We start from the raw sequence: 24,993 nt of genomic DNA, 5'->3' as shown, positions 1-24,993 counted from the left end.
ATTTTGGCCATATTGCCCATCTCTAAGTCATTTATTTCCTGTGACACCTGTAAAGTCACGTCCACAAACCTCTTGCGTAGTGTTTGGTCTCACCACAAGGTGTCACTGTGGCCTCAAAGCTTCAGCACTGCCACTCTGAGCTCGATTGACATGTCTGAGGTAAAACACGCCCCCCTCATTAGCATACAGAGCAATAAATGAATAAATATATAAATGTATAAATAAATAAATGAATAAATACATTTATAAATAAATAAATTCATAAATAAATAAATGTAGACGTAAATTCATATATACATGAATAAAAGTGGAAATAAATAAATGCATAAATAAATAAATGAATAAATAAATAAATGTGGGAAAATATATAATTACATAAATAGGGAAATAAAAGTATAAATAGTCATTTCTTTTCGTTTTTTTACATTTATTCGCATATTTATTTATTTATTTATTTATTCATTTTTAGATTTTGTAGGTTTGGTCCTCCATAGATAAAACGTGATATGTGAGGAAAATGGATTTTATTTTTCAGACGTGTAAATTGATTCATCTCTGATCCAGATGTTGGTCACACTGCATACAAAATTACCCAGTGAAGCGATATTTCTCCATCCAATTGTCTGTGACAACAATTAAATTAAATTGATGTCAATCAATGGCTTGCACTACTACACTCCTGCAGAGGAGCGAGTGTATTAACATAACATTGCGTTAACATCAGTGGATCATTTGGTTTCATGTAACCACAGAGATAATGGGTATTTTAAGCATTCATATTAATTAACTGATAAAGAGAAGATAAGACACCAGCTCTCTGCAGGTGTGTTTACTCTCATCAATACTGAGAGGAAGTGGCAGGAGAAATACTGTAAGTCCTTCTTTTCATGCATCATCTGAAATTAAAAAGCTATTAAGCACCACATTTTCTTGAAAAATGCTTTTCATTTATCGTTTCAAACATTTAATTTATTCACAGTATCCATTTGTGGAATAATAATATTTTGCAACAATTTCCTGCTGTCTTTCTGATGAGAGTGTGAAACTGGGCTTTATAGAATAGCTTTTCTGTGAGCTCAACCCACTCTGTGTTAATAATCTTAAAACATACATTTCACATTGAATGCTCTCAGCAAGGGGTGCAACTGCAGAAAATGCTGATTCCATAAAGAGTACGTTTGCCCCCTAGTGGTGCTCATCTGTATGTGCGTCAGGTCAAGATTTGCTTATCAGAATGTGATAGTAACACCTGAAATCACATAGCCTGCATTGTGAGAAGAGGCCAACGGTCCTCAAGAGGAAACATCTTTATAAACATAAGCTACTAAAAATGTTTTAATGAAAATCTAAAATGTGAGGGTTTGGTTTAGTGGAATAGAAAATATCATTAGCTCAGTTCAGTATAAAAACGATAACTGTCAATAAAAAGTGCCCACTCTGACAGAAATCTCTTTTAAACCACTTTGTAAAGTAGCCTGTTTTAGCATTTATAATTTTTTAGGCTCATTATATCACATTTGATCTCGTGCTGCATACACAAAGGTTCAGGTTTTGTCAAATGTGCATTCATTTCATATAGATAATATACAATTTAAATAGAGAAAGAGAGAGAGAGAGTCATCTGTTGGTCTTTGACGATATTGTTCCAGTCTGTAGTGAATTTAGCATAATGTTAATATAATAAAGCATGCATGTGGGGTGTAAAAAAAAACAAATTATAATGCATTTATTATTTCTTAAGAATATTTATTTACATTCTTAAACAGCAATGTGATATTATAATCTTTTTAATCTTTGATACTTTCCTTATAAGTTTAATCATGCAAGGAACCATACAGAAGGAAGGTATTGCAGTATGTATAATGGACAGAGATCACGCGATGAGATGAGAACATATTAAGTAACAGGCTGGGATGTAGATCTCATCACACTCTCCTGGAAACTAGCTGATCACAGCTGGACTGGAAATAAACTGAAACAGATAAAAGTCATATAAGTGTATGTGTCAAATAAGTAGTCGTGTCAAGTGTATGGTACTCTTAAAAAAGAAAGTTCCATCTATTGGCATCGATGGTTCCATGAAGAACATTTAACATCCATGGAACCTTTTATTTGAGAACCTTTAACTAAAATATTCTTTAGGGAACCAACAATTGTTCTTCTATGGCATTGTTTTGAAAACCCCCGTTTGGAACCTTTATTTTTAAGAGTGTTTCAACGATTCCTGATGCTGTTCTCTCAATTGAGCAGATAAATAAACTATTATGCAGCATCATAAAATGAGGTGATATAGGAAATAGTTTCTTGACATGTCAAAACAGATTTGTGAATCTTACCATAGAAGCTTGAGGAAGGTAGCCAGCGAATTAAAAGACAGTATCAGCTGTCTTCTGTCTCAACCCCATTATTCTCTGTGTGTGAGATTTCATTGACATTGTCCTCTTCTTTGTCCGATGAGTCGCCTGATTCGGCTGATTTGGGTCTGTCTCCAGGTTTTTTGGATGAATCCACAACCTCAGTACCTTTACTTGAGTTGCACCCCATTGTAATATCCCAATATTCTTGTACTGAATATTTTGATGCTAAAAGACAACAATAAAACGTAGCGAAGTATCTCAGCAGATGTTAACCATAGGCAGTAATGTGCTCTTTAGAAGTGCATCATATACAATCTCTGCCTAAGTAGTATGTCTCCTATAACAGTGTTGTGGAAGTCAGGGCTCTGATTTCTATGACAACACAATGAACTTCCTGTTGGCATTGGTGCAGGTACTGCAAACATACTTCAGCATGGTCACAATTAGCAGGGTTTGTTGATTTAGATTCCCACAGACTTTGTGTTAACCTGCCAGGCAACGCGAGTTGACATTTAACCTGATGGCGTGTGAAGACATGGTTACTGATAAACACAGCAGGGCTGGTTGTCAGTCAGTGTCTGTCCATTGTAACAAATTAATGACAGGTTGAACAAGCAGGAAAAAGCCTCTTTCATTAATCTCTGGGTCAGAGCATTATCTACACGAAATATGACAACACTGACACACTGATTAATTTTAGAGGTGTTGAAACACTTCCTGTCAAAATGTTTGTGATTCATTGATCACTATTTAATGTTGAGATGCCCTAGAGCAGGGGTGTCCAAACCTGCTTTTGGTGGGCCACTGTCCTGTAGAGTTTAGCTCCAACTTGCCTCAAAACACCTGCCTGGAAGTTAAGACCTCGATGAGCTGGTTCAGGCGTGTTTAAATGGAGTTGGAGCTAAACAGGACACCCCTTTAGGTAGCAGGACTGGACACCCCTAGAGAAATAGGCTGTTTAACTCCACTTTTAGACATCCACTCACAAACTTCCCTTAGCACATCCCCTCGGGAGAATCCCCGCTGCCATTTGAAATGCATTCAACTTTGTCAAGTGTAAGTTCATTTGGATCGAGGGATTTTGACCGAAGTCATATGTACACTTCAGGCAGATTCGTAGACCACAATGCAACACGATTGTGAGGTCACAACAGCAACTTGTATGGCAGATTCCAAGTGATAAAGGGCTTAGGGCAGGGGTGTCCAATCCTGGTCCTGGAGGGACACTGTCTCCAACCCCAATTAAACAGACCTGAACCAGCTAATTAAAAACATCTTAAGCATACTAGAAACTTCCAGGTGTGTTGGAGCTAAACTCTGTATAGTGGCCCTCCAGGACCAAGTTTGGAAACCACTGGTTTAGGGTGTTCCATTTAAACACATTGCAAGGGATCTGACAGTAAATGGACTGCATTTATACATTTATATATTTATATACTTTACATTTTGCCTCACATTCACCCATTCACTCACTCATTCATACACAGACGGCGGTGTCAGCCATACAAGGCGCCATCCAGCTCGTCGGGAGCAGCTGGGGTTAGGTGTCTTGCTCATGGACACCTCGACACTTGGTCAGGTGGAACCGGGGATTGAACCACCAACCTTCCGGTTTGTAGACAACCTACATGAACCACTGAGCCACTGCCGCCCGACAGTAGCACTCGTCTAACATGGGCTAAGCATGACGTACATCTGAGTTAATGAGACAAAGGGTATTCAGTGAGGGAAGGCATAACAAATTTAACTTAAACGCAGCACTGGGTAATATGTTAACTAAGAGAAATGTGTAATTAAATTACAGTTACTTATGAAAATGTTAACGATTACATCTGAATATTTTCTGTAAAAAAATAGGATATGTTGAATAATATTAATTTGTTGCTTTGCCTGTTTTTGATGTGCACGATGCCTCCAGGCATTTAATGATGTTTTATTAACAAAGTTCAGGAGGAACACGTTCAAATTGCCTAACCAATCAGCAAGTGGGAGGCCTAGAGTGGACTCACCTATATTCATTGACAGTTTTTTGCATCCCACCACCACCCCGTCTCCTCACACTCCACTGGTTACTATCTTAACCAGAGATGGTTAAGTATATTCCTGGGGGGGATATAAGTTTGTAGGTGTGAACTCATGAAAAGAGAGTTTAGTAAAGCGATACTCTGATGCAGTTGAAAACATTCGCTAGAAGTAATCAAATCTAATCAGTTACATTACTTTAATAAAGTATTTGAAATCGTTACACTACTTATTACATTTTAAATAGGGTAACTTGTAACTTTCCCATCACTGTTGATTTGATATGACACTGCAAAGGGGAAAATAAAACAATCAAGTTAGTAATTAGAAAATGTTTAACATCTGATTTTTCCTGTAGTAATCAACAACTTGATGCTTTCCCTTAGTTGATGTACAACACACTGAATAGTTCAGCATATCATCATAATGGGCTGTTTCTGATGGGATTGGCAGAGATTCAGCAGTAGAGATCTCTCTCTAGATTACAAACATCCTGAGGGAGAGAAACAACTGACAACAGTGCTGAAATCAGGACTGATCATGTTGTTCACTAATTTGTTTTCTTTGTACCACGTTTCACCTACAGGAAAGTAGCTTATGCCATGTAAGCACCTCAGTCTGTAGTTATACATTCTTTCAATGTACTCCCACAATTCTGAAATATAACAATTTGCATACTTTTGCTTGATTAAAAGTAACAAGCAGAAAAAATATGTATAATATTAATAATCTTGTTTTAATTAACATTTAATTAACATGTTGGTGAACGTATTAAAGTACATCTAGTCAGTTGACATTTTACTTTTAGCTACCTTCCGTTACATTTCTGAATAGGATGATTTGGATGTTATATAGGGAGCCCTTTAACTATATAGTTATATTTATTTTAAGTTGTCCTTGTTTCGGTGTAATTATACATTTAAGTACTGAGTAATATTAATTAACAACAATAATTAACAACACCTACAGTACTGGTTTGCTTTAGGGTTAGTTGCATGTATTTATGCATAATTTATAGTCATTACTATACATGTAACAAGGACACTGTAAAATAAATTGTTACCCTTATCAGTCCATCACATCAAAAACATAGATTATATCAGTCCCATAATTCACTTGCTGTCAAATATTCAATATCATGTTAGTTGATGTCCTTTAAATTACAAATGCAATCAAACCAGCCCACTTTCATCACAGATTAATAAAAACATTTTTAGATGTTTTGATTTTAGACAGTTTTAGATTTTAATAACTGGTGCTTCAGCTCAAAACAAACAAATACATTTGACAAATTTCACATGAGACAAGATTTTTCTGTAGAGTCAGAATATGTTTAATAAAAATAATTAAACCTCAATTTCTTCTATAGAACTTCATAGAAAGTAATTCAATAAATTACAAACTTTTTAAGACATGTATCCTGCACTACAAGAAGCATTAATTGACTACACAGGCCACAACTTGCAAGTATTGCAACTGTCCAAAAAAAAAGAAGAAAAAAAAAGAGGGGGCTTTAATTTCAAAATATTAAAAATATGAAACAAAATAAGCCATTAAAACAAACGAGTCGGTTTGTCAATTCAATCATTCACATAACTGAAAACAAACTTTTATTTGCAGTAGTGTATTTCCATTTCATTTGCTGTTGCATGTTGGATGTCATTGTCTTTGTGCCACAACGGCAAGTCTTGCCCTGATTCTGGTCAGTAGTCCAGCGGTTCATAATGCAACACATGAAATACAACCAAAATACTGAATTAATGTATACACATGAAAAAGAAAGAAAGAAAGAAAACCAAGGTAAATGTCCAATTCTCAGTACACCTGCAATTCTTCTCAGAACATTATTCAGTTAAATGAGATGCTAAAGCTGCAATGTCATAATAAGAGGAACTATATAGGTTTCATGTGCGGGTTTGGGAAGAAGTGGAAAGCAGCAATACCTGTACACAGTTTCAAAGTTCGTGGCTCAGCACAAACTAAATGGAAAGAGGAAGATCTGATGCCACAGTGGAGAGGAGAGGGCATTCAGAACATCTACTGAGGCAAAAATCACACTGAGAGAGATAAAAGTTGGGGCATCTGAGTGAAACCATGTTGAATGTACTCATACATGCTTGGAAAGACCCATTACTATTACTGTGTTCACTAGTGAGACAGGCAAAGAGTTGCATTGTGCAGTGCATCCCGAAGAAATTTGCATCACAAATGGAAAACTTCAGTAGCCAAACCTGAATATGAACAAACGTGACGCAGCAGAGACTCGCGTGAATCAAATGAGCCTAACAGTCTAGAACAAGGGTACATCAGCACATGTTACAGAAAACAAATCACATACACGTCCTGATTCAAAACGCCAATGAGGTTCATCGTGTTGGCCGAGGTGCTCGACTGCAATGAATCGTTCTATGAGGGACAGACACTGAAGTATGGCATAAGGACACTTCTAGATCAGTCATTTACATCTAACAGCAGCAAGGCGACTATGTGGATCTGAAAAACGACGGACGTATTTGATCAGACTAAAGGAACATGTAATTTTGAACTGTATAGCGTATTTAACCCTCCCATCAAATCTGCGGACTTGATGTGCCTAAGTAACTGAAATACTACTGGAAATACTTGAATTTCTCTCAATACTTTTACACGGATTACAAACATGGGTGATTTAGCAAGTGATGAACTAATGTGTCAATACTGTAGCAGTCTGTGGAAAAAAGAGGATATATACGCACTGCTGTCTGTCACGAGAAGGTTTGCATGTGAGGCCAACAGGACCTTGGACACATAGATTTTCATGCAAATTGAGGCAAGTGTTCATAAGCACAGAACGCCACACATGTACACACACACACACACACACAGTGCTGTCTGAACGCTAAAAGAAATGTATGAATATATGGATGTGAAGAAAAGTGGTCTGAAATAAAAACGGTAATATCTGTTGGAAGCATATGTTTCAGGCAGGGAGGAATGTGTCCCTAAAAGAATATATGATAAACTATAGACGTCACCGTACTGCGTGTTGGCAAGATGGATTTCCTGCACCCACGTGTTACGTACAAAACTCAAATCTTTGGGTAAAAATAGCTGTATGAAGATAATTTAAAAGTAGGTAGGAAGGAAGGAAGGAAGGACAGACCATGAGCAGGAGGCAGAGTCCAGGACAGTAAACAGATGCACAAATCGCAATAGGAGTGAATGAACAAGAACGTGTGTGATGAATGAATGAATGAATGAATGAACAAATGCAGGGTCTCTACAGCTTCAGTGACATTCATAAGCTGCCTGTGTGTTATTGCTGTGGATCTGTAGGTATGCTCTGTGAAGTCTATGTGTTCAGGATCCTGCTCAAGTATTTACAAATGAAACCCAAACAGTCGATGTGTTTTTTCTCCCAAAAGAAAATATATTAATTATACAGCTCTGCAATGAGCAACAGCATCCTCATTTCTTTAATAAAATTAAATCCCGACATAGTTATAACAATAATGCCTTTTAGTTTTTGCTTCTTGTCCGTTGCAATTGTACATCATGGTGTAATACAATTTCACAAAGTTTTTTTTTTTTCGACATGCAAAACGTCTCTTCGAAACGACAATGTACCTAAACAAACACTGAAATCTCATTTCAGTTTCTCTAGAATCTCCGTTTTCCATTTTTTCCTCCGTTACACAACACTTTAGTTATTATATTTACATGGAAACAAAAAACATGATGTAGTAAATGCAGGATAATTCCTATATGTGTGTATATGTATACATTTCTAAGAGATGTATATAAATATATAATATTTATTTATACATGTATAAAGACTCAGTCTTCGTCGCTGGAATCGGAATCCTCGGATGACGAGGAGGAGCTGTCGGACTCGGAGGAGGACGACTCTGCCTTCGCTGAGCCTTCTGGACCACTGGTATCCTTCTTTTCGTCGGGCTCCTCCCCCTCATCGCTGTCTCTGTCCTCTGAGCGGCCGGGCCGCTGGACCGTGGCTTCAGAGGCAGCTGGTTGCAGCAGCGGAGTTGGCTGAGTGTTTGCAGCTTGCGGCTGGTTGGCCACAGGCAGGTTAAGGCCTGGAGTAAGAAGCATCCCTGGGTAGAGCATACTAGAGAGGAGAAGGGGGTTGAGGGCCAGTGAGTGGCCTGAAACAGAAGCACTTGTTTGATTCGAGTTGGTGGCCATCGAGGTGGTGGCTCTGGAGCTTTGACCCTCTGTCCTTTCCGCTTTGCTATCCGGAACCAAAGTCTGAGCCGACGCTTTGTGCGTGGCGGACTCTCCGCCGTTCCTCTTTTTTCCGTCCTCGTCACCTGTCAAAGCTCCACCCGCTGCTTCCTGCGAGGGCTTTCCGAGGAGACCGCTCATCCCGAGGAGGTTCGGCAGGCCAGTCATTCCGGACAGCATCATTGGAAACATGGCGGCCATGTTGGTGGGGTCGTGAGGCAGTCCCATTAGGCCAGTGGTGAGTTGGAGAGACTGGAGACTCTGGAGGTTGTGCTGAAGAGCTTGAAGACTAGGCAGATCCAGCCCAGTGAGGAGGCCGTTGGATAGGAGTGGGTTGAGCCCCAGGGCGGCGTTGGCACTGGCACTGGACATGGTGGCTGCTTTAGCCAGAGCGTTTTTGGGGCGTCGACCTCGCCGGCTCACCTCTTCGGGAACGATGGGGCCAGTCAAGATGCGGTCGAACATACTTTCAGGAAGGTAACCCTGAAAACACAAACTCATCTGTTATACAACTAAGCAAAAACATCTATAAAGTTTTAGTGAATATATTGAGTTGGTACGGAAGCCCTGAACCGCAACGTAAAAAAAAAAAGGAAAAAAAAAAAGAGCATTTCGAGATTAAAGTCGAAATATTTCGACTTTATTCTTGAAATATTTCGACTTTATTCTCCAAATATTTCGACTTTATTCTCCAAATATTTGGAGACCATGGCATGTCCATTTGTTTAGGACGCCTATAGACGAACACGAAGACTCTGCCGGAGTAGGTACCACAATCCTGGTCCAAACTTTGGAGTCTACGTGTCTTCGTGCTCGTCTATAGGCAACGCCATCTGGGTCGAGAACACTTAACAGTACTGTCTCCCTCTTCACCATAAATCATTTCTGGATACATTTTAAGTGCATCATTCTGTATCCAATCATTTGGCCGGATCCCGTAATTTCCTCAGATAAAGCTGGATAACTCCATCCAGTCTGAAGAGTGTTTTCGCCTGTAAAGTATATTCCGGCACGGTACATATTTTGTAACGTCCTAAAACAAAATAATGGTAATGCCATGTTGTTAGATTAGCACCTGTACACATACACACACAAAAACTTCTACGGAAGACTTCTCGTAATTTTGACTTTAATCTCGAAATATTTCGACTTTAATCTCCAAATATTTCGACTTTAATCTTCAAATATTTTGACTTTAATCTCCAAATATTTCAACTTTAATTTCCAAATATTTCGACTTTAATCTCCAAATATTTCGACTTCAATCTCCAAATGCTAGAATTTTTTTTTTTTTTTACGTTACGGTTCAGGGCTTCCGTAGGTTTCCTTTGGGTTTATGTAAAATTATAATTAAATTTATGTTGGGGCTGTCACCATATCAGATTTCCAAAAAGAATAACGCTATAATTGAGATATCTATTGAAAAGAAACTTTGTATATTTTGTGTTTTTTCTCTGATGAATCACACTCAAAATATGTGTAGGGAGAAAAACTATTGAATAACTGTTGATCGGCACTTCCAGTAGACTGTGGTGTCTAACACCATGATTTTTTTTTTTGATTTTTTTTTACGAAATCCAAAAAAAAAAAATCACACATTTTTCCCAAACTTTTTCAGGTGCAGGCCTAGTTACTGGCCCTGCATATTATATTTTATGTAGTACATAGTATTATACTGCCCTACAAAGGCAAAAGACCTTAACTCGCTAGAGTGTGGAACTGAGAAAAATGACTTCAAAGATTTTTAGTTGTCCCGCCAAATTAATTATAGGTAGGGCGCTGAAAATCTGGCAATTAGATGTTTAAGTAATGAAAATTATCTACATAACAAAATTTTGAGCTCAAACTTGACTTTTGACCACTATTTTAAAGTTACTGTACTCTGCCTTTGTATTGTCAGCAAAAAGTGAGAAGTCATGCCAAGGCAAAAGGCAGTAACTTCCACATTATCAATATTTGGTTGCTGATCACCATTAACAAAATCATTATAGTAACACCCGTATAAAATCTAGTGATCATGGCATTTATTTTTGTATGATTTACAATTACCTAGCTTTCTAGTTATTGTGCTTTGGTTGCATTCTGGTGGCCCTAATACATTAGACATGACAAAATACCTCCATATAGCGGTAAGACTAAAGAGTATCTTCAAGTGGTACCGAGTGCCATAAGACTTGCTAAACACGCGTTATAATGTAATGTGATGATCACGATAAAAACAGATCCTCGCGCACATTCGACCCGCGACTGGTTTATAGCGGTGGATCTGAAAGACGCATATATATATAGCCTACTTTCACAGGCGTTTACCGAGATTCGTGTTCGAAGGTGTCACGCTCCGTTCACGAAAAGTAGCCAATGCAGTGCTTTACCCGGACTCAGTAGGGAGCGCGTGCTGGACTACTTAGACGACTAATGCATTTATTGCACAACCTTCTGTGTTCTGCGTCTTTTCAGTATGCTTGGTTTCAGCTGTCAGCCCTATTATTGTGCGTGCACTTCGCTCGTCCCGCGGATTTATTCCGGACGCTGTGTTTTGTATGCATGCTTTTAACAGGTGTTCTGATGTTGTATGCACCAGCACTTCTTGCTTCATTATGATATATGCGCCTTGTTGCTTCATTTTTATCACTCTGTGATATATTAGTCCCGCGTCGGCTCGACCGTGTTCAGGGCGGAGCTGAACGCGCCGGCGAAGTTTTGGCACTCTGCCAGCTAGATGCACGGCAGTATACATGTGTAGTGTGATACAAATATTTAATTTTTTTAATATCATGGTTAACAGAAATACCAGTATATTGTGACATGCTTAATTTCTGTAAATGCACTGTATTTGGAATGGAAAATGTTTCTCTTTTTACTCACAGACTGTTTAACAACGTCAGCCCACTCTGGTGGGACCCCATACTCTGGATTCTCTTGCAGGAACCGGCTTAAATCTTTCAGAGGTGGAGCAAATGCACCACCAATCTGGAACAAAGAAAGAGGAAACAAGTATTACAAACAACATCCAGTACAGCAAAAAATGTGCACACAAAGTCTATAACCATCATAGACTCACCTTGCGAGCATTTCGCCTGTTGATAATCTGTACTCGCTCTTCTCCCGTCAGGCTGTTGATATCAATTTTGTTGGGGTTTCTACAGCGATGTCTCTTCTGTTTTGGTCTGCCATCTTGAAACTGCAGCTTGGTTGCACTCTGCAAAAGAAGTAATGATCAGAAACTTAAATCCATGGATATTCTTACATACACAATTGTTTTGTTTTTTTGTTGTTTTTTTTACATTTGAAAGGATAACTTGATTTTAACATAAAATGAGATGATGGCATTTGTATTGTTTAAGAAATTAGGATTATCGTTAAAAATGAAAACATTTTTGGTCAATTTTATGACATTTATTAAATTATTTTAAAAAATCCAGAGAATTATCTAGCTTCTGGTATTTACAGGGATAAAAGCTCCCACATCTGCCACGAAGCCCGGGTGCTCCTTCAGCCACTGGTCAAGATCTTTCCGTCTCGGAGCATCCTCTCCAGCTAGTCGTGTCCCATCTTTGAGGCTGATGACGGGAACGCGGCTCTCCGTATCGTGGGTACTGGGCCCCTGAGGTGTGCTCAGCCCAGGGGGAGCGGATGTACCTGCGATGCCACCACTCCAACCAGCAGGAACCTGCAAAAGTAGGGGGTGCATTTGCCTTATTGATACTGAAGAATGACAACTTTTTCTTGCTTTCTACATATAGAATTAAAATGTAAAAAAAGAAAAGAAAAAGAGGTCATAAGCAAGTCGAACCTGCTCTGGCATCACAGAAGGCCTGTTTCTGTTCATGAACAGCAGGTCCATCCCCTCCACATTCTTCCGCCGTCCTCTCCTCCTCTTCACTACAGGCTGTCCATCAATCACTCCATTCAGTCGCATTTGCTCTGGCGGTACTGCAATCCAACAAAGAACATGCATTTCTAGTGTCCTCCAGAGTTGTACATTGTGTACAGTGTTATGTGGGTAAAGCAGGTATCTGAGCAAGTATGTTAGGTTATATGTTACCTTGTGGATAGCTGTTCAGTGTTTTGGTGTAGTCCGCTAGGCTGGTATCAGAGGCGTTCTGCAACTCTTGTAGCCGGGCTAAGTACTGCTGTTGGGCGAGAGGTCCCTCTTCACCCTCCAGGGGGCGCTTCAGAGGCAGGCCTTGCTTCTGGAAGGTCAGTTTAAGGCTGCCCTCCTGCTGCAGGTCACAGGCCAAAGGTCAGAGGTTAAGGACACATTGCTAATCGGGCAGTGTCCTATGAAGCCTATGATAATGGTATGAGACCAGTGAAGGTCTACTGAATAAACAAACAAACCGTTTTTAAAGATAAAAACACTCATATGAGTTACTCAAATGACATCAGTTTTAATCAATATGCAAGTAATATAATTGTCTCTCTAGTGGGTTGAGGCAACACAGGAACACAGAAAAGTCAAAGGACTTAAAGGTGATGTGTGTAATTTAATACATGGGTTGATTCTCACAATTTGGTGTTATCAAAACATTGCTCTGTCTAAGCATCCTGACCAGTCTGACATTAGCAACATTGGCTCTGTTTGGGAAAAGTTTGGGCTGGGACTATCTGTTTGTCAAATATAGACATAGCTGTATTACACTAACATTCAAAAGATTGTTATGCTCACCAACACTGAATTTATTTGATCAAAAGCACAGTAAAACAGCAATTTTTTTCTTTCTTTTTTTTTTTTTTTTACAATTTATAGTAACAATTTATTGTTTTCTATTTGAATATATTTTAAAATGTAATTTATTCCAGTGATGAAAAGCTGAATTTTCAGCATCATTAATCCAGTCTTCAGTGTCTCATGATCCTTCAAAAATCATTCTAATATGCTGATATGGTTCTCAAGAAACATTTCTTCTTATTGTCAAATTTGAAAACAGCTGTGCTGCTTAATATTTTTGTGGAAACTGAGATAAACTTTTTCAGGATTCTTTGATGAATAGACAGCATTTCTTTGAAATAGAAATCTTTTACAACATTATGCTGAATATGATGAATTACTTAAAAAAAAAAAAAAAAAAAAATTACTGAGCACAAACTTTTGAACAGAAGTGAATAATACAGCCATGTGTATTTATATATAAAAAATACTATTTTTTTTTTTAAAGTAATGTAATAATATTAGGGATGCACCGAAATTAAAATTCTGTCCCGAAACTGAAAATTCAGGATGCACTTAGCTGAAAACAAAACCAAAAAAATGTATAATAAATGAATGAAATCAAACACATTTAATAATCAACACTCAAATAGCTAAAATTAAGTTGTACAAACATTTAAATTGCACATATATAATGCAGTTTTTCATCAACTTTTTAATAAAATAATTGTTTCTACTCCAGTTTGTTGGTGAAATATAAACATTTAAACGACAATAAACTGTAATAACTTGTTTTCTTGACAGACTTATTCAGACAAGTCACATACATGAAATAATAAAGATATCACTAACAGGTTAAGTAAAACAAATTTAAAAGTGCATATATTTAGCAAAATGTTCTTCTCTATAGTTATTTTTCTAGCTAACTAATACGTTTATGGACATTGAATAGTTTTTTTTTAGGTAAATGTAACGTTAAGTGACATTGTATAAGCTACAAGCTGTTTTATTGACGTCTTTCCCTGGTTGAAACACTGATTGAGCGATTACATGAGACAGTAATTTCGGTAAGTTGTAATGTAGTCTTTCATGTAATCTAATCTTTCAACTTACCTTCTGGTGTTCACCCATGAGATGATCGGTTCACGTGAGCTTGATCCATGTTGCCGCTTGAACTGAGGCGGCTACAGTGATCATCAGTCATGTCGAATTAAAGAGCGCCAAAACCACATTTATTGTTGAATTTCGTAATAAATTTACAGAATTTTTGAATTTGCAGTTGCACATAATAAAAGATTTAAGAAACCATATCATAAAAGATTAAAATTGTGAAATTAATATTGTCAATCCAGAGCTAGTGTCTACACAGCTGGCATGGTTAACTGTTGTAGCTTATACACGTGAACGAGATAGACTCTGAACACAGTGAAAACATGGCATCGGAGAAGCGCTAATTAAACATCTGTTTCGGTCACTGATTTTGTCCCTTAAAATAACATTTCGTCCCGAAACCGAAAATAGCTGTTCAATTTTCGGTAGCCAAAATTTCGGTGCATCCTTAAATAATATGTATAAAAAGTATAGTAATATTATTAAATATAATATATAATAATATAATGAATATAATACAACTAATAATTTGTTATAATTGAAAACTTGAAAATGTAATGATAAATGTCTGTTCGGATGTTTAATACAAAAATAAACATGGTCATATTATAGGCCTGATAACTGCACTGCATGGTCACATCTAGTGTACGTTATTATGTTTGTTTTAGCCAAACTTCTTGAAGTACTGAGGTACTGGGAAATTAATGTGGGTAAATTTCCCTTTTGCTAGTGTCACAGAAATTACACACTTCACCTTCAAAGCAAAGGACAGAGGCTAAGACTGATTTGTGTACTGGGTTTAGTTTAAATGGGAAAATGTTGCAACTTCAGTGTAGTAGATTTGAGTTGAGCCCAGTGAAAGTCACAGGAATAGACCATTGGTCTCCAGGCAGGTATAGAAAACAAACTTCTGAGAACATAAACAGAAAACGAAACCAAAGCTGCAAAATTTTCAAAGCAAAGTCAAATGAAAGGAAGAAAGAAGCAAACAAATACTGGAGGAAAAGGGGGGAGACCAAACAATAAAAACAAACAAAACATGCCAAGCACTGCAATGACATTGCAGATCGGCATTTGTGGGGGGAAACTTAAAATAACATACGTTATTGATTTTGACTGAGAACTCCTTTTCTCTGTCTGCAACATGCTTCTTCACCTTTGAACCCTGAGGGGAGGCTGAGGGGTCTTCTGTGAGCGTGGTTGCGTTGTCCAGGAGTTTGGTGGTGTAGAAAGAAGTCACTGCATTGCCTTCATAAGCACGACGAACCCCTGGCCATTTCCCCTTCAACACTGCCTGACATATACTGTCCAACCGGTTTATCATGACACGGTCCTGCAATGAGAGGACAGTATTATTGTAAGGACATCACAAGCAACGACTGTACTATAAGGTTGAACTGTAAGATTGTGGTGAGGTAGAGAAAAACATCCTGTTCCAAAGCAGACTAACGTTTATATAGGTTCATCACTTTTTAATTAATGAAATTATACCGTTCTTACAGTGGAAGAGCCTTAACTAAGATACAACACTGACAGAGTGAGGCCAGAACTGGCACAAGATGTTGGCTTGGCCTGCTAACCTTTGGCCAGTAGGAGGCAGCAAGCATATATCCACCCTGGAAAGGGTGGGGAGGGTTGGAGATACCATTGGTCACATGACTGTCCTGCATGTCATCTTGTGTAGTGTTGAGTGAGGCAATGCTGTCTTCGTCAAAGCCTTTAACACCAGGTACTGCTGACGCTACCGGAATACAGACAGACCCATCAGTGATATACAGGTCAAACACACTTTAAACATTATCCATTTTTACATTTTGCAAGCTCAAACTCCACACTTCACATGGAAGTATTTCAAAAGGCTATATTTGGAACTGCACACTTTCATATCAATATTTCTGTTTTTGTAGCATGCATACTGTGCAAACACTCTGCAACAGAATACCCAGACAACCTACAACATTTGCCAAAATGTGCAATATACAACCAGGGCACACTGCACTGCGTGCTGTTTCCCACAATGCGATGCACTCAACTTTCATTCCTTCCATTTACAGTGTGGCGAATGAATCAGAAGCAATGTCAATCTCTTTTTTTGTTTTTTGGATTAAATATGTATTCTGAGATCTCAACTGAATGTCTCTTGCTGAATGAAAAATATAATGTTTGAAATGTTTATCATTTTCTTCTGTGAATTTGTAGCATGCTGGAATGTTTTTTGATTTATCTCTCTGTAAGCGAACATATTGGGCTTTTATTTAGCAGTGGGTGACCATTTTGTGTTTTTGTGTTTTTTTTCTTGTTAGTTGTACTTGACACTGTTTTGATTCCCGAATTGGTACCTCTTGATTTTGTTATGTCACTGAAAAAATCAATAAAAAAAAATAAAAAAAAATGTTTATCATTATATACGATTTAATTACATACATGTTTATTTTTAAGAAACAGCAGGCAGTTTACCGTATATGTGCTGTATACTACAGTATACACACACTGAATATATACAAATTAAATGAATATATAAGCATCTCTCTCTTAAAATAGTCCCTAGGGTAGGCATGATGTACTCTCCAAAAGACCTGCTGGATGCTTTCAAATCCTAAGAACTGGACATTAATGCGTAAGTGAGCTGACTCAACACCTGAATACTATTTGATACACAAGGGAGACACATATGTGGCAGCTCTTTAAAACTGGTGTGCTTATTACAGTCATCTCTAGAGCCTGAAACCTCATCACCAATCAAGCATAGCTGAACCTAAGACACAAAATGCATCTTACATGGATTGGACTAGTGTAGCACAACTCAGACGCAATAAAATGCTTTACTTGTTAGGAGTGCTGAAGTAGTCCTATAGTTACTGCAGAGGCTGGGATACAACTTAAGTTTATTAGAAAACTTACCGTTCTTTGGTACCTCTTCGCTGTCACTGTCTTCTGAAGATGAGGATGAGGATGATGATGAAGACGAGGAGCCCGAAGAACAGGAGGAAGACGAGGACGAGGAACTGGATCCTGACCGCGATGAAGACGAGGATGAGGAAGAAGATCTCGATGAAGAACTTGACGAAGAGCTGGACGAGGAGCCCTCCGAGTCTGATCCCGACCCCCTCCTGGCCTCTCTGCGGCTCCGCTTACTCAGCTTCTTCTGTTTTCGAGTAACTGAGTTTGGCGTGAGCGGTTTTGTTCTGGCCGCCACCATCCGACTCTCGCTCTCTCCCGCTTTGTTGACATTATCTTTCTCGTCCACTCCTGAAGGTGTGGGTGGTCTGATAGAGGGTATCTCCATCTTGGGCTCTCGCTCTACACGCTCTTCTTCTCCCTCTGACATCAGCTCCTCCTTCAGTTCAGTTTGGTTTAGGAGTGGTGAAGCAGAAGCCTCTTTAGGCTGAATGTGTTGGAGGGGGGCCGGGATGTGACACTGTCCCAGCGAATGCGTCTGATTCTGGGCTTGTGATACAGTTCCCTTGTTCTGGCTGTAGTTCCTCTGGGCCGCTATAAAGCAGAGCTCCGGGTCACGGAGGATGTGGTAGTCTGTTCGACTGACTCCGTGCTTGGCCGCCCCAAGCAGAAGATCTCGATCGTGTGATCCTGTTTCCCACCACACTGGAAGATCCGGTCCAGGCTGGCACAGTGCGAGATGCTCATAAAGCTGCGGGTGACGCAACACCTGTTCTCTTATCTTCCGCAGCAACTCCACGCGGTATAGGGTACGGGACGCACGCTCCTCTGTGATTGGTTGAATAGCAAGAGAGGAGTCCACCATATCTGATTAAAGAGAAGACACAAACTGATGATGAAAGAGTACAAGCTAATGCATTGGGAGACTGGCGGAAAAGCAATGCAAGTGTGTGAGCATGTTTAGATGTTTGTGGCACTCACCTCCCTCTATAGCTGGTAGGCGGCAGACCCTCCTGCACATGGCAATAAAGGCACACAGGTACTTGTGAAGACTCTCGTCAGTTTTCTTGTGCAGTCGAGCCATGGCTCTGAACTTGGTCCAGTCAAAACGGCCCAAATCCGGATCAAAAACTACCCCAAATGTTGAAACCACACGGTAGAAATCGGCCTCCTCCCTCCGTGTCCACCTATTGAGAAATTATTGAGAGTTATTGGCCCACAAACAGAATTTTTTAGAAAAGATAATACATTTTACAAAGAGGTATGTTACAAATAAAGTTTCTTAAAGGTACACCAAGTATTTAAGTCATAGATTCAAGAAGTTTTTGTTGATTAACTCGGTTAAACAGCTGATTATACGAGGAGCCAATAAAATTCTAGGCCACATAATCTCATGTGGGTTTAAAGAATTTTAAACTGATTTTTCAAGAGTCATTCATTTCTTTTTTTAAAGCAAGAAAAATGACTTCTTTATCCTTAAGTTGAATTATGGTTGAAATTCCATATACGACTTTTAAAACATTAAAACATGAAGCATCATACACTTGCCGACTTTGTTAATGGTTAAAGAAAAAAAAACGGGACATAATTTCGGGGGGGGGGGGGGGGGGGGGGGGGGGGTATTATTAAATAACTCTCTATCACTAACTATATTTCGCATTAATTTAATTGGTTCAAACACTGGAATGAACTTCAGTTAGTTGAATCAGAAAATGTTATGATATTACGATGTTTTCTAAAGCCTCTCACCGTTGTTGTCTTTCAATCTTAGCAGCAATTTTGGGATTGAGTGTGTCGCTGACGGTGGGAGGCAGAGCATAGAGGGCTGGGGTCGTAGCCTGCTGTGTCTGGTGGATTTGAAGTATCTGTCTGCTCTTGGTGAATCGCTGAGATGCGGTGATCAGACGCCGCAGTCGGGCTGTCAGCGTAGAGGGCGAGGGCCAGTACACCCCTGAGCCAGCACCCAGAGACCCACCTCCACCATCTAATACAGACCCTCCTTCTGCATGAACACAAACACACCACTGATGACTAACAATAACTTAATATTAACTCAAAACAAAATAGAGGTTTATTAATAAAAGGGAATGGGAATCACTATAGTTTGTCTATACCTCCGCCTGCATCAGTGATGACCAGGTCTCCCGGGGAGGAAGCATCGTCCTAGAGGAAAGAGCACATTTTAACACTATAACACACACAGACGAAACACACTGAAAGCCCTTTAAAAATCCAGAATTTAACCAAAATTAAAAAGAAATTAAATAAGAAATTCATAACTGCTGTAAATGTAGTTTTTAACAGTACGTTTCAGTATGAATTACTTACTGTATGTTACCATACACACACCATGTGAGGTATTTCCAGAAACATTAGATGACATTTATAATATAATTACATATATAATCAAATTAAGCATTATATTTTATTATACTTATTATACTGAATTCTCTTTTAAATATATTTTTATAAATCAAATTCAAATATTGATGTCAATTGTTTATAACATTATCTGAAAACATTTTGTAATGCTGCATGGCTAAAATTAAATTTAAAAATAAGAAAAAAGAAAAAAGAAAAAAGAGAAAGTATGTCTGATCAGTTAGGAAAAAAGTATTCTACATATCAGGGAACAAGTAGGCTGTTATTTAGTCAAATGAAACACCTTTGTTTTGTGACTGTGTTTACTGAATTACGACTACATTCCTCTCCGTGTCATTCCAATTGAACATTCTGTGGGGTGTGGCCTTTTCAATTCAACTCATGAATTGTAAAATTTGCCCATCCCTGATGTCATACTAAATCATATTATTTATGAGCTTGTGTGTGCGCTCGTGTGTGTAACAGTCTTATCAGGGCCAGTTCTCTTTCTTCCACTTGCGTACCTCCATATCGTCCTTCAGCAAAGCTGGAGCAGGCTTATACTCAGGGTCGTCCACATCCCTGCACAAACACACACAAACAAACAGTTACAAACACCTCCGAGAGGTACTGCTGACAGAAACTGATAATAGACTTCCTCTATCTGTATGAATGGAACACATGTTTGTGTCCCTTACCCATCTATAAAGTCATTTCCTCTCTGTTCAGCAGCGATGGCCTTCTCGTCTGGCCGCCCAACCCTTTCCAAGAAACACAGTGCTGGATCTGCACGAATAGTGTTGTACTTCTCATAACCTACAACACATACAGACATTAGTTAAAAGTGTGTACCCACACATAAAGCCTCGAGCGCATCAGAGCTGATCAGACTTACCGTGCTTATACACTCCTAATAGCAGACATTTGTCCGAGAGCATGTCCCACCACAGAGCAGGCATCTCTGAATGATCCGGCTCAGGAACCCAGATCTCGATCACACTGACAGATAGCAAAGGAAACATTTTCAACCAGTAGTTTTGCTGTATGTTGTAGTCTACAGCTGTTTATTTCGTTTTTCTATTTTGGAACTGACCAAACTTTAAGTCTAATATTGTCATTCACAGAAAATGTTTCCCTTTTCATAGCTTTTATACATATATTGCGAAAAATGTTTTATGGTACTTTATGGTGCTTTTGTTGCAGTTCAACAGCTCCAGTCCTGAATAGTTAAAAGAGCATTCTGGACTTTCTTCTTTTGTGTTCCACAAGGGTTTAAATTGGCATGAGGTGAGTAAATGATGACAGTTTTCATTTTTGGTGAACGGTTCCTTTAAATGCTGGTATTCGTATTACATGCTAACATTCCTGAAGTTTCCTCAGCAGAACAGCAGATGGCGCTTTAATGTTTATCTTACTGACCAAACTGGCTTAAACTGACTAATACTGGAGTAGTTCAGGGAGCACCTACAGTACCGGTATCTATAATCCTAAAATCTAAAGGGATACAAAAGTAAAAGTCTTCTGAAACCTTGTACATTTTTAGATTTTGATCCATTTTATATGGTTCAAAATGAAATACAACATTTTATTTTAAATACTAATAACAATTCGATTTCTTACACTTTTCTAATCCCTCTCAAAAAATAAACTACCAGTGAAGTAATAAGGTAATGACAATGCTTACCTGGCATCTATCCCGTCCAGCACTTTTTGGCACTGTGCTCCAATCACCTCTTGTTTCAGATAGTACAGCATTCTGACCCTCAACAGCACCCTACCAGACAAAGACACAGAGAGATTGAGGTCAAAGTGCACACACACACACACACACACAGAAACCCACAACACGTTCACCAGTAAATACAGAGTGTTCTCTTATGCAGTCAAAACAATGCCAAACTGTCCACATCCCTTCATGGGGCAGCTGAGCATTACTGCACAATTCCATCCACAGTATTTCTGCATGTTAGCGCTGACTATAAAGAGCATCCTTTGCTAAAATGTACTATAACAGGGAACTTCCACAGGGAGTCTGTAACACCTAGGCATTCATGGTGGCAGTTGTATGATCTCAAGTGTACCGCTGAGTAAATATGAAACACATTAATGTTATCTGAACATTAAGGTTAATTCCTAGGTTTTTTCTATCAATTCTAAGACAGACTTTTGCCTTTACACACTAAGAGGTTAATTATACTGGAGTCAGATAAATAAATGATGTATCTATCTACATACACATATACAATACATATACATATACAACTATACAAAATTATATAAATTGTACAATATATTTTTTGAAAGAAATTAATAGTTTTATTCAGCATAGATGCATTAAATTGATCAAAAGTGACAGTTAAGATATTTATAATTTTAGAAAAGATTTCTATTTCTAATAAATGCTGTTCTTTTTAACTTTCTATTAATCAGAAACAATAACATCAATAGTGACTGAAATGTTTCTTGAGCAGCAAATCAGCATATTAAAATGATTTCTGAAAGATAATGTGACACTGAAGACTGCAGTAATGATGCTGAAAATTCAGCTTTGACATCACCGATGTCAATAAACTGCATTTTAAAATATATTGAAATAGAAAACAGGTATTTTAAATTGTAATAATATTTCACAATGCTACTTATATGCATTTTCGATCAATTGCAGCTTCTTTCATAAACATTTAAAAAATCTTACACATCCCAAACTTTTGAACAGTAGTGTAAAGGTGCTTATGTGTACATTCTGATGTAACATGCACTGCCATATGGCTGGTGTTCATGAGTGTTAACACAGTGTTTTTCAGACACAAAGTGACCAGTCATTCCTGTTTAACGCAAGTTGCTGTTTTTCGGAGGACATGAATGACAATGACAGTGAATGTTGGAAATGTAAATGTTTAAAAAACGTTCTTTCATGTGGACTACTCAGCATGACTTAGTTTTTCAGCTTGACTTAGGTTTTTAGAACTTTACATTCAAGCTTATTCATATGTGTCCACGTAATCACTGAAATGAGATATAATTCATCCTCTTTCATTCTAAAACTCACACTTTCACCCTAACATTAGTGGCATTCCAGGCCCGAGGGAAACTGCAGATGCATGCGAAGCTGACAGCTGTGTCCCAGGTCACCACTTGTGTGTGTGTGTGTGTGTGTGTGTGTGTGTGTGTGTGTTTGTGTGTTAAAAAGGACAGCAAACTCAACAATGAGGAACTTTCTCCAATGGCAGAAAGGCCTGGATGCAAAACCAGCCTTACAGTAATAAACTCCCTCCACACACACATATCCTGATCCAGAACAGTCCAATTATCAGAGCACAATAATTGTACAGCCCATTTATAACATGACATGAAGTACAGTGTACATGATGTAACTTCCTCTGCTTTCAAGTGCATGAATTTACTGTACAAGCATGTGTGACAAACAAATGGAAAAAGAGTGTTAACTTAGCACAGCCAGCCAGATTCACCACCAGTTTCGATCAGGAGTTTGACAACTTTTAAGCAATAAGAACTGAAGAGTGTGACCTGAAAACGACCTCTTATCTCCCACTCCCTACTAGGTGAAAACCCCCTGAACCAGTGTGTGAGAGTGGGCCAGTCAGTGTGCTTAAATAGGAGGTCCCCTTTTATCACTGCATCACACACTTCCTCCAGAGCAGCAGATATCCATCTAATCAGGCGTTCACAAGTAGGAAAGTAAAAGTGGGCGCTACTGTTGCTAGATAGCCTAACATTATTAGTTGGTGGCACAAAAGGCCATAACTTTTGAAAATCTGATCATAAATGGAATGTACTGATCGCAAAAATTTGATCAGGAATCAGTGATCTTTCTGCTAAACATGTTCTTGAATATAATTTGCAGCAGTCCATAATAAATCATGACATAGACAAGATGGATAATTATGAATGCATGAACCAAAATCACTCAAAATGCAATTTCTGGTTGTATTCATGGTTGCAGATATGGTTTTTCATGCATCATTTATTTAAATTTGAAATGCCTGTAAGTGGGCAGAAATGAACCATATAGAACACTGAAATCGCTCACAGTAATATTAATTCTCCTTCTGTCTTGCCAACACTTGACTACAGTATGTCACAGATGATGGATCTGTGAGCTTCAGTGTCTTCATGCCTATTGGTATGAAGTCCTATCATCATGAACATCACCGCTAATTTTTTCTCAACTTTGTCAAAACCAGACATGCCTACATTGCATTACCAACAGTTGCCAACAAAAAAGCAACTTTCATTGAAAACGAATGACTTCTGGTTGCTTTGTCGTTGCACAATGCAGCACGTGTTAATACCCATTAACACCAGCCATATGCCAGTGAATATTACATCAGATTGTGCAAAGAAGCGCATTTACAGTACTGTTCAAAAGTTTGGGGCCAGTAAGATATATTTTTTTTAATTAACACTTTTATTCAGCAAGGATGCATTCAACTGAAATTAGACAAATGCTCTTCTTTTGAAATTATCAGAGAATCCTGAAAAAATATTTATCACAAAAAAACTAGGCAGTGTTTGGCACTGGTAATAATAGGAACGTTAATTTCATGAGCACCAAATCAGCTTATTAGAATCATATCTGAAGGACCATGTGACACTGTGCAATACTCACTTGTTGCAGTGGTGTTTCAGGTGTTTCTTGTACCCATCATCAGACAACATGTGTTCTGGGTTGTGTTTTCGGATCCACTCTGCCTTCTGGATGTCAAATGAGCTGGACTGAATCTTCATCTTCTTTCCTTTTCTGCCTCGCGGTACTGGAGTCGATAAACCTGCGCAAGTCACATTCAAAACTCTAAATGATGAGAGATTCATTAATCTCCTGACACGATCAAAATGCAAAAGCGAATTGAATTCATTAATAACAACGCTTCAGTCCTCATACCCAAATGGTTCTGAAGTTCCTTGGTCCTGCCGTCCTCTGTGGGAGCGATCAGATCCCACATGAAGCTCTTGATTTTGTCGTCTCCACGGTAATGAACGAGGCAGTACGCCAGGAGCGCCCTGCATATACACTCTACGTCACGCTCACTCAGCTGTCGCTTAAAGCGGCCGTGAGTCAGGATGTCCTTCCAGCGGCCCCACCTATGACCATAGAAACAAATTCAATCACAGGAATAAATGGTATTTTAAAACATATTAAAATAGAGAACAGTTATTTTTAATTTGTAATAATATTTCACAATATTACCGTTTTTATTGCATTTTTGATCAAATAAATGCAGCCATGGCGAGCAAATGAGACTTCTTTCAAAAACATTTAAAAAATCTTACAGACCCCAAACTTTTGAACAGTAGTGTAGTTATTGTACTGCCATACACAATCACCAAAACCCATATCAGCAGACCACCAGC

At 38.5% G+C, this 24,993-nt stretch overlaps 1 protein-coding gene across 10 annotated transcripts in view; it reads right to left on the bottom strand.

The window, feature by feature from the left end:
- Positions 1–5,966: 5,966 nt before the first annotated feature.
- chd9 (chromodomain helicase DNA binding protein 9) overlaps positions 5,967–24,993 on the bottom strand; it is an 86,834-nt gene continuing 67,807 nt past the window's right edge. For 6 of the 10 annotated variants that reach the window (XM_056265349.1, XM_056265353.1, XM_056265351.1 and 3 more), the window contains 18 exons: positions 24,524–24,723; positions 24,251–24,410; positions 21,305–21,394; positions 20,516–20,619; positions 20,319–20,436; positions 20,145–20,202; positions 19,374–19,422; positions 19,009–19,261; positions 18,241–18,446; positions 17,263–18,126; positions 15,942–16,102; positions 15,464–15,694; positions 12,646–12,823; positions 12,394–12,533; positions 12,049–12,270; positions 11,662–11,799; positions 11,466–11,570; positions 5,967–9,083 (listed from right to left, as the gene is read on the bottom strand). In XM_056265349.1, the coding sequence (XP_056121324.1) occupies positions 8,196–9,083; positions 11,466–11,570; positions 11,662–11,799; positions 12,049–12,270; positions 12,394–12,533; positions 12,646–12,823; positions 15,464–15,694; positions 15,942–16,102; positions 17,263–18,126; positions 18,241–18,446; positions 19,009–19,261; positions 19,374–19,422; positions 20,145–20,202; positions 20,319–20,436; positions 20,516–20,619; positions 21,305–21,394; positions 24,251–24,410; positions 24,524–24,723 (4,165 nt within the window). In that variant the 3' untranslated portion in view covers positions 5,967–8,195. The remainder of the gene's footprint in view (positions 9,084–11,465; positions 11,571–11,661; positions 11,800–12,048; positions 12,271–12,393; positions 12,534–12,645; positions 12,824–15,463; positions 15,695–15,941; positions 16,103–17,262; positions 18,127–18,240; positions 18,447–19,008; positions 19,262–19,373; positions 19,423–20,144; positions 20,203–20,318; positions 20,437–20,515; positions 20,620–21,304; positions 21,395–24,250; positions 24,411–24,523; positions 24,724–24,993) is intronic. The other 4 variants (XM_056265354.1, XM_056265352.1, XM_056265355.1 and 1 more) reach the window with 4 other exon arrangements.

This window comes from Rhinichthys klamathensis, unplaced genomic scaffold, assembly GCF_029890125.1.
Source record: "Rhinichthys klamathensis goyatoka isolate OS25496 unplaced genomic scaffold, OSU_Roscu_1.1 h1tg000232l_1, whole genome shotgun sequence".
Lineage (NCBI taxonomy): Eukaryota > Metazoa > Chordata > Actinopteri > Cypriniformes > Leuciscidae > Rhinichthys > Rhinichthys klamathensis.
This window is presented reverse-complemented; position numbering and strand designations above follow the sequence as displayed.